Source organism: Quercus suber, unplaced genomic scaffold (genome assembly GCF_002906115.3).
Source record: "Quercus suber isolate HL8 unplaced genomic scaffold, Cork oak 2.0 scaffold_742, whole genome shotgun sequence".
Classification (NCBI taxonomy): Eukaryota; Viridiplantae; Streptophyta; class Magnoliopsida; order Fagales; family Fagaceae; genus Quercus; species Quercus suber.
The window spans coordinates 82669-93196 of record NW_027070180.1 but is presented as its reverse complement, the minus strand read 5'-3'; the positions used below and the strand labels follow the sequence as shown (position 1 = coordinate 93196).

The 10528-nt window shown below is 31.2% G+C and overlaps 1 protein-coding gene across 1 annotated transcript; it reads left to right on the top strand.

The window, feature by feature from the left end:
* Positions 1–3369: 3369 nt before the first annotated feature.
* LOC112022650 (TMV resistance protein N) lies at positions 3370–9825 on the top strand. The gene is made up of 5 exons (XM_024055268.1): positions 3370–3863; positions 6124–7249; positions 7452–7712; positions 7810–8490; positions 8614–9825. The coding sequence occupies exons 1-5, from the start codon at positions 3370–3372 to the stop codon at positions 9823–9825; spliced, it is 3774 nt and encodes a 1257-aa protein (XP_023911036.1).
* Positions 9826–10528: the final 703 nt, after the last annotated feature.

Here is a 10528-nt window from a genome sequence, read left to right as displayed (position 1 = left end):
TAATTCAAAAAAATTTCGGTAAGAGTGTTCCAATAGGTCAAAACAAAATAAATATTTTATATTTCACATATTTTTTCTTGTCAAGTCAAACATCGCTAGCGCCGCCCTTGTGGGCGGTTGAAAATATGTTGCGTTCTTTGGATCTTTCCTCATTTGTCCAAACTCGTTGATTTGACACCATCACAGTATACACAAAACCAACTCTTACGCTGATCAAATCAGATTGGCGACAAATTAACAGCAAATATGTATAGAATCAAAGTATCAAACAGCTGGCATGCACATGACTAAAGTAAAGTTGCATCGCCATCGTTTTAAAATTGACAAAATTTAGTTACAAAATTAGTCGTAATCTTACTTAATATCTTTTTATTGAAGGTAAATTTTAACAAATCTACTATTGGTTTACATCTTTTTCTTGAGTCCAAATCTTCTGTCCCACACTTTTTGCTCCCCTATATACACCACAAATAAAAACATGCCACATATATATCTAATTTATTAAATACTAAATTTATGTCTTTTATTATTTCAATTACCTAAATATGATGGGTTATTTATTTATTTATTTTAGGAAATTGAAATAATAGAATGTATAAATTTATCATTTAATAAATTAGATGTACATGTGGCATATTTTTATTTGTAGAGTATATAGTGGAGCAGGAAGCGTTGGACAAAAGATTTGGACTCATTCTTCTTATATTCTCTATATTTGCAAAATTTTAATGTCATTAATAAATTATTTAAATTGTAAGTTTTTGTAATTTAAAACTATACATAAAATATAAACTTATAGATTATATAGTAAATAGTATCCGATTGATACAATATTTGACATATAAATTAAGAGCATAAAAATCATGCAATTTAACAGTAATATTTTCAAAATATGTAGTAATATTTATTTTATTGAGTAACAATTTTTAGCTTTGTTTTGTAGCTAAACTTGGTCTTCTCAAAATTCAGATAAGAAAGAAAATTTAGCCCTGAAACAGTTTTAATGTAATTTTCTTTTCAAACGTGTGTTTTGGTCTGCAAAGTAAATGACATGAAATGGGAGAAAGAGACTCCAAGGTTTTCGCAATTACCAAGTCCACTATAATAATAATAATAATAATAATAATAACTATAAATAGCTTCATGAATAAATATATCTGCTACAATTGATTGGTTAATTAACATTAGAGAAATGATATGTCTACAACATTTTTACAACAAATTTTAAGTAGCAGGTTGTTACTGGTTGTTATTATTGGGACAAAAAAGTAATCTTAGTGTTAGTTTCAAATTTGAACCAATAACAACTAATCACCTGTAATTTGTTGTAAAAATATTGTAAAATTATTGTAGACGTAGCATCTCTCTTAACATTAACATGAATCGAAATAGTTTTATAATGGAAGTTTGATTTCTTAAAGGCACACAACATATTCGTGTTTTAACTCTAATGTAGCTTTTTCTTTTCTTTCTCTTTTTGATGAATAACTCTCATGTAGGTGATATATCATGCCTGGAAGAATTGCATAAGTTATAATTGATTGATTAATTAATATTTAATATATATATATATATATATGTATATATTTTTTCTTTTGATAGATGGAGATTGATTAAAATGAAAATGGATACACTTTTTCCAATTCTAGGCCCACATCATTTATGTTTTTTTGTTTGTCATATTAGTCTTGCTAAACGCGTCTAGGTCCACACCGAGCACGTATGCAAATCCAACAAGGGAATATCAAATTTCCTTCCTACCTAGCTCCCACACGAGGCATCAGCTACAGTCCAAAGTCCAAAGTTCAAACTATTATTCCGCATCAAATTTTGTAAGTCTATATTAATAGAAGTTTTTTTCTTTTTTGATAGATTATATTAATACAAGTTTTTTTTTTTTTTTTTTAAAAAAAAAAAAAAAGCTCTTATTAGTTATTAAAACTTTATTATCTAATATTATTAGAAAATTGAAAATACATATAATTAAAACTTTATTATCTAACTTAATCAGAAAATTAAAGTTCAAAATATTTACACACGTATCAAAATTCTATTATCTAATATGATTAGAAATTAAAACTCATAGCATGGTTGAAATAGATTCGAATGTCATTGTCCTTACTCCTTAGAAGAAAATTAATACCAGATCGAGATATATTATAATGGAAATGGGATCATTCAGACCCATCCAACACTTTTTTCAATTTCAGTTTAGGCCCACAATATGTTTATATGTTGTTATTATTTTGCTATAAATTGGTCTTGTGAAACCCACCCACAACATGCTCATAATTGTACTACACACTTTGCTACAATTATAATATATAACAGACTATGATTGGTTGTCTGTCACATACATCTATCATTTTTTTTTTTCCACCACTCACAATCTACTACATAAAATAATTTTTATAAAGTGTATTAAAGTGTATGATAATAACATTATTGGGATCCAAATTTCCAAAAGCAAGAACCTACTCAACAAAGAAATTTTCTTACTACTTTTCTCATGTGGCATCAGCTACACTCAAAAGATAGCTCTCGGTCTTATAATAGACCACATCAGTCTTCTTTGGCATCCACATCAGTCTTCCCTTACACTCCAAAATCTCAGTCTCGTAATAGACCACATCAATCTTCCCTTACAATCCAAAGTTAACTCTCGGTCTCATAATAGACCACATCGGTCTTCTCTGGCAGTCTCATAATAGACCACATTAGTCTTCTTTGGCATCCCCTTAAGTAACATTCTGAGCCATTTGGTAGCAACATTTAGGTATTGGTTTTCAAAATGATATGACGATTGTGGTCTTAAATGTGTAGTGAAAAAGTGTACTTTACTCATAATGTAAAAATGATTTGGTACCACATTTCTACAATATGATTACAAAACTGAAAACACACAGTTGAGAGTTTGGTATGAATATGAGTTTTTAAAAAGAAAAAAAAAAGTGTTTTTATGTATTGTCAACATCATACAAGTCCCACGGTTTTTAAAATAATGACAATAATATCACTCAAAACTGTTACTTGAAAACTAAAAATAACCCTTTATGGTTTCTCAAAATACAATGTTTAAACACTCTAAATTGAGAAATGTGACTCAAACACTCATTGTTAAACACTATTACCAACAATTATCAACTCTTAAAATGTGAACTCTTGATTTAAACATTGCTATCAAATGAGCCCTCATTTCTCAACTCTTCAATTCCCACTCTATCTCAAAAATCCAGCAAGAAATATATTTTCTTTGTAATTTCTTATTCACATTGCTTTCTTCAACTCTTACATTTCTAATTTATTCACATTTTTTCATTTCTTTATCCTCTTCCTTTTAGGTCTTCTCAACCATCCTTTCAAACCACAATGGCTTTTCTAACCAACAAAGGAGCCTTCAATTCCTCTTCCGCCCATCAATGCAAATATGATGTGTTCTTAAGTTTCAGAGGTGAAGATACTCGCATGGATTTTATAAGCCATTTGAATGGCTTTTTGAATCTGAAGGGTATTATCACTTTCATTGATTATGAGCTCCCGAGGGGAGATGAAATTTCTGCTAAACTTCTCGAAGCCATTGAAAGTTCAAGGAGTTCCATAATTGTATTCTCTAAAAATTATGCATCTTCCACTTGGTGTTTGGATGAACTTGTCAACATTCTCAAGTGTAGGAAGAACGGCAAAATGATGCTACCAATTTTTTACAAGGTGGATCCCTCAGACGTACGTGACCAAAAAGGAAAGTTTGGAGAAGCTTTAGCAAAACATGAAGAAAAATTCAAGAATAATATGAAGAAGGTTCAAAGGTGGAGGGAAGCTCTAAAAGAAGCTGGTAGCATATCTGGTTTGACCTACAAGGACAAGTACGTATTTAACGTCTACTCTTTGACTTTATATATATATATATATATATATTGAGGTAAAAAATAGGTAGAAACTTTTATTAAGTAAACATTGTACGTACAAGGAAAATATATGCCCTGTTTCAACAATCCGAAAACAGGGGATAAAAGGAACATCAAAAAATAGTGCTCAACTATTAATACATAGAGTTGGCAGTGGCGGAGCCACACACAAGGGTGGGGGGGCCAAGGCCCCCCAAAAATTTTAAAAAATTAATTTATAGTATGTATATTATTTACATTTTAAAAAATGTAGCATGTAAAAATTGAAGTTGGCCCCCCTAAATTTTGAGTCATTTCAATGGTGCTCTTAAAAGAAAGAAAAATTATATTAAAATCATATAATTTAAGAGGTTTAACAATTAAGCTATGTAGAAAATGATAAATTTTTGTACATGTCTAATAGAAGAAATACATGACTTTTATATACTCAATTTAGAAGATGATAAATTCTCTTAGTAAATTAATTTATATATATATGTGTGTGTGTGTGTGTGTGTAGATGTTTGTTTTAACTAATATATTAGCATCACAACTTGGCCCCCACAAACCAAAATTTTTGGTTCCGCCCCTGGCAGTCGGGTCCTTTATAAGCTTCACTATTGACCCTCGGCCTCTTTGTCCTGCTAGTGTGCCTTCATAAATCTCAGATATTTTTGCAAGAAACCGTTAGCCCCCCTCAGTATGTCTCTTGGATGGAGTTGGCTCTGTTCAAAGTAATACTTGTTCCTTGCGTTCCAGATTGCCCAAGCCATGACTACCCACTTCTCCACATCATGCACTTCTAATTTATTCACCATCCTTTGGAGAAGCTTAAAGAAATCGCCTTCTGTATTGGGGCATTTTTGAATTCTTCCACTGCAAAGAGCCCATACGTTCCTTGCTAGGGGGCATTCCCACAATAGGTGTCCAACTAATTCGGGTTTCTGATCGCACATACCACACATGGGGTCTAAATTTTAGTATTAACAACAGTTTTCACTATTTATTTATTAATGGCTTTAACCTTCTTTTTCTTTTTCTTTTTTTGTCAAATAATGAAAGTTAAATGTTCTATTACTAATCTAGTTAGGCTACAAAGATCAATGACGGAAACATAATAATATATTTTCAAGATAATCTTACCAATTAATGAGGACTTTCTTCTGCATTATTTAGAAATTTTTCCAAAAATTACATAATAATTTTGTCAAAGTATCAAAAGTGGATCTCTAATAACTTGTTTCATCACATCCATGAATTTCATGTAATTTACTTTGATTAACAACTAGAATTATGCATGTACATTGCGAGGTTTAACCAAGAATCATATATTCATATTTAAACAAAAGAATGTATTTCAAAAATACTGTTAAAATTGAATTATAAAATAAATGGTAGAAATTTATTATAAGTGACATGCTGAATGCACATTCTGTAAAACGAAGTTTATATAAATAAATAAATAAAAAGAAAAATAATTACGATAGATTATAAAATAATTTAAAATAAATAATGAAATTTATGGTAGGTCATTAACAATATAAAAAAAAAATAATGAAATTTCTATTAAAATTCATGAAACTCCTTTCAGTCGAATTTTAATTGGTTAACATTTATTTAAATTTTTAGCAATAGAGTTTATCTTAGAGCAACTATGCTAATTGTTATAATTTACTTATAGTTCGCCAAATGACCTACAAGAGAAAAAAAAAATGAAAAAGAATTCCAAAAGAAGAAAAAGAAAAAAGAAAAAAGAGGAGTGCACCATTTTTATTGTATAGTATATGGTATGATACAATTTGGATATTATTTTGTATAAATTAATTTTATTGTGAAGTTTTTGGTGACAATAATTACATTATTGATTATTTTATAGTTTCATAAAATTTTATATAGTGTGCCAGAGGCCTTATAATTTCATTAACAACATAAATTAAACAATTTAAAATTTTTATGGTTTAAATTAGATTTTCTTATAATTTAAGATTTAATTTATAGTTACTTCAAATTATAGTAAATTATGTAATTTACCAAAAATTTGAAAATTGTAGAAACATGGCACAAAGATAGTGTAGCACATGGTGTAATCACAACTTTTAGGGCCTAACTTTTGTTGTATATAATATGATATATCAATTGTAGTGCACAAGCCAAACATCTTGAATTTATTCCTTGTTCAAGTATTTCTATTATCTACCATAGCTAACTCATTACATATTTGATGTTATGTAACTGGCAGCTACAACAACTCACAATTTGAATTTATTGAAGAAATTTTTAATGAGATCTCAAGAGCTCAATTAAATTGCATGAAATTATCTATTGTAAGATATCCAGTTGGAATAGATTCTCGTGTAAGTGACGTCATAAATCGATGTTTAGATATAAAGTCAAATGATGTTCGCATTGTAGGGATCTATGGCCTTCCTGGAGTGGGTAAGACAACAATTGCAAAAGTAATTTTTGACAAAACTCATTATTGTTTTGATGGAAGTAGCTTTCTAGAGAATGTTAGAGAAAAATCAAAGACAAATGACGGTATAATCCATTTACAAAAGACACTTTGTGATGAGATCTTAGGGTATCGGGAGTTGAAGGTGGGGAGCATATCTAGAGGAATCAATGTGACAATTGAAAGGCTTCACTATAAAAGGATTCTCGTAGTTCTTGATGATGTGGAAAAATTGGATGAGATAAACCAATTACTTGGAAGGTATGATTGGCTTGGTTTAGGAAGTAGAATCATTATAACGACAAGAGATAGACACTTCCTAGATACTCTTGAAAAAGATTGTCATGTAATGTACTATGAGGTTAAGGAATTAAATAAACATGAAGCTCATGAACTCTTTTGTCTACATGCCTTTGGAAGAAACAAACCTGTGGAAGATTATTCAGAACTTTTTGACCAATTTGTACATTATGCCAAAGGCCTTCCATTAGCTCTAAAGATAATTGGCGTGGATTTGTATAGAAGAACTAAGCGTGAATGGAAAAGTGCATTAGAAAAATATAAAAGAATTCCTAACAGAGATATTCAAGAAATACTCAAAATAAGCTATGATAGTTTGGACCAAACTCAACAGGAAATTTTTCTTGATATTGCATGTTTCCTTAAAGGATCCCACATGGATCTTGTTATAGATATCTTGACTAGTATGAGTTTGTACGAACCATATTATGATATTAAAAGCCTTATTGATAAGTGTCTCATAATTGTTACTAGAGATAACAAACTATCGATGCATGACTTGATTCAACAAATGGGTCAGGAAATTGTTCGACAAGAATCAACACAAGTGCTCGAGAATCGTAGTAGGATATTGTGTTTTGAGGATGCTCCTGATGTACTAATTGGAAATAAGGTATAAGTTATTTTGATTTAATTTCCTCTTTTTCACAATGTTTATATAGTGATTTACTTTTCCTTCTTATTTGATTATTTATTTTTAAATTTTAAGAAAATTTAAGGTTATCATTGTGGTTTTTGTTTAAACTTTAAAAATGATTCTATTTTTTGTTAATTCTTTTGTCTAATGTTATTCACTTCATGCTTTGTTTAATTAGGGAGTAGATGAAATTCGAGGCATAAAAGTATGTTTGCTTCAACCAAGAAACGTGCAATTGGATCTTAGAAAGATGAAAAATCTCAAATATCTTATCATTCATAATGTTATATGCGAAGACCTTAGATATCTTCCCAATGAGTTAAGATTGATTGATTGGCCTAAATTTTCTTTATCTTCCTTCCCATCCAACTTTTTTCTTCAAAAACTCATTGCACTCAACATGCCTGGAAGCCACATTCAGCTAGATGAGCATTTTGAGGTATGAACATTAATATTTATAAATTGTTATTTCTTTAAGCAATATTTAAAAGTTTGTTGAAGCTAATAAATTTCTAAATTATTTTATTTCTCTACAGAGTTGCCGGTTCAAAACATTGAAATATGTGGATTTTCAATTCTGTAAAAACATTACAAAAATACCTGACTTATCCGTGATTGCCCCAAACATAAAGAGGTTGCAACTTATTGGTTGTGAAAATTTAGTTGAGGTTCATCAATCCGTTGGACTTCTTGATGCGCTTGAATTCTGGTGTCTTGACAAATGCAAAAAACTCAAAATTATTCCAGGAAAACTCAAGATGAAATCTCTTAAGTGGTTTTATCTTTGGGGTTGCGACAGTCTTGAGAAGTTCCCCATTATTGAGCAAGGAAGGCAAAGATTAGCACAACCTTCATTAATTGGAGATCTCAGTGGTGTTTGTGTGTTAAGCATAGGTTGTAAAAACCTAAAAGATGCTCCAAGTAGCATCTCTAATTTAAAAAATCTTAGGGACCTACGTATGCGTGATTTTGAAAATTTTCCGAAGGCGTTGGATACTCCTGATTGCCTCCCTAAATTAGAACGATTAGATTTTTGTTACAGCAATGCTACTATCCTCCCTGATATGGCCAGCAGATTTCCTAAATTAAAAATTTTTAATGTTGAAGGCTGTCGAAACCTTCGGAAAATCCCAAGGCTTCCACCATGTATAAAAACTGTAGGTGCAAGAAATTGCTTTTCGTTGAGTTCACAATCAAGAAGAAGATTGTTGATTCTGGTATCTCTTCTCTCTCTTCTTTGTTTGTGTGTTATATAAAAATAAATAATTTTGGTTAATTTTCCCAAATATATTACTAGATTTGCTAAACTGTGGTTTCTTAAATTCGTTAATTGCAAACAGTTTGGAGAAAAGGTAGGGCTTCCTCGAAATATAGTATGTGCAATGAGATCATCGCATCAATACTCTACATCTGCAAGCATGGCTTGTAAAATGGACTCGACATGTAAACTTGCACTTCCAGGAAGCAAGATTCCAAATTGGTTTAACCATCAAAGTGTTGGAAGTTCTATATCATTCTCTGTTGGTCGGAATTTTCCAGCAATGGCCTTTTGTGTTACTTTAGAAATGGAATTCAAGTCTTATGGGGAAAATGGAAAATTTGATTGTTCTATATATTCTTCCATCAATGGTTGTAAAAGACAGCATGAAAATTATAGATTATTATTAGATTCATCAACTATCATGTTGTTTCACTATATAAGATTTATAGATAGCTCAATGAAACCCATAATTTTAGGTGATCGGAATGAAGTTACTCTTGGATGTGAAATTTCAAATTACAATCGCAAAGTAGTAGAAGTTACAATAAAACAGTGCGGGGTCCATGTGGCATGCATATGTCCCCCTCGAAATTCTAAGGAGGCCTGCAAAAGAGTTCATGAAAGATTGAAAGTGCCTTTCGATGAAAGATTAAAAGTATTTTTATCCAACATGGCTGCAGAGGTCCTCCCCTTTAAGCAGAAGATGGTCCAATGCTCCGAAGCTCAAGATACCAATTATTGCCCTCTTTGCGAAATAGCAGAAGATTCAGTATTACATCTATTTCATTGTTGCCCTTATGCCAAAGGAATGTGGTATGGTGGTAGATGGGGTTTTCGAGTCGAAATGATCCAAGCTCAATCTGTAAAGGAGTTCATTGAACAGATTATTGACCCCCCAAAGGAATTACTTGCAGAACAAGTCACTAAAGATGAATTCACGTTGTATGCAGTAGTGGCGATGAAAATCCTTTGGGAGGCACGAGAGGAAGCTCTGTTTTCAAACACTAAAGCCAGCATAAACCAGCTAACCCATCGTCTTGACAAACAATATGAATGTAAATTGAGGTCACTTGGCACTACAAGGGGAGCCAAAGAGCAAAACAGGGAAAGTGCTTGGACCAAACCTTCTGATCAATGTGTAAAGCTTAACTTTGATGCATCATGTGATCCAAATAATGTAGGCTTGGCTGTGGTTGTCAGAGATCAAGAGGGGAATGGCATGGCAATTAGACGTGGGATAAGCCTCTGCAATAAGATGGGCAATTCCATTGGCAAAGGAGGAGAGACTTGAGCAAGTTGTGGCATAGGGTACAAAGGTAACCACTCTTTTAAATATTTGATAAAATGTTACTATGGTCTGAATGAATGAATGAACTCTCCTTTTCTAGATAGGAGCTTCAGTATATGTATGAAGCTAAAATACAATAAACATTACACAATTTGATTGTTATATGACTTATATCTCTTCCTTTTTTTGTAGTCTGAAAACTCTGTTCTAGAAATAATCTTTATCTTGTTGAGGATTTATCTTTTGGATTGCAGTAAACATCATCAACTTCATTGTAAATCCAAGTTGAAGAGCATAATGAAGGTTATTTTGGTTAGGCTTCTTCTTCATTTTGAAATGGTGTAAACATTCGCCCAGCAATGAAGAGAGCCTTGGTGTTTGACGCTGCATCTAGGTCGCTGACTTCAATCCAAGTATACTGCTGAAGAATATGACAAGGTACTATTATTACATTGAACTGTTTTCTTTTGTGTTCTTTAGCCTCCAGGAATATCTCATTCTTTAGTTTTATTTTTTCGTTTGCATCTTTAACTGCTTTTGTTACTTATCTCACTATAAATTAACTAGCTCATTCATATGATTCGGTACCATCCTGTTTAAAAGGACATTAATGTAAAGAAAATAAAAAATTGGAATTATAGAAAATAATCAATTGATTTACAGCTAAGCAATTCTATTTGTATTAATGGAATCAATATTCAAAATT

Coding starts and splice junctions, on each gene's coding strand:
- LOC112022650 (XM_024055268.1), top strand. CDS start 3,370: ATGGCTTTTCTAACCAACAAAGGAGCCTTCAATTCCTCTTCCGCCCAT. Junction 3,864..6,123: donor GGTTTGACCTACAAGGACAA/GTACGTATTTAA, acceptor TGTAACTGGCAG/CTACAACAACTCACAATTTG. Junction 7,713..7,809: donor AGCTAGATGAGCATTTTGAG/GTATGAACATTA, acceptor ATTTCTCTACAG/AGTTGCCGGTTCAAAACATT.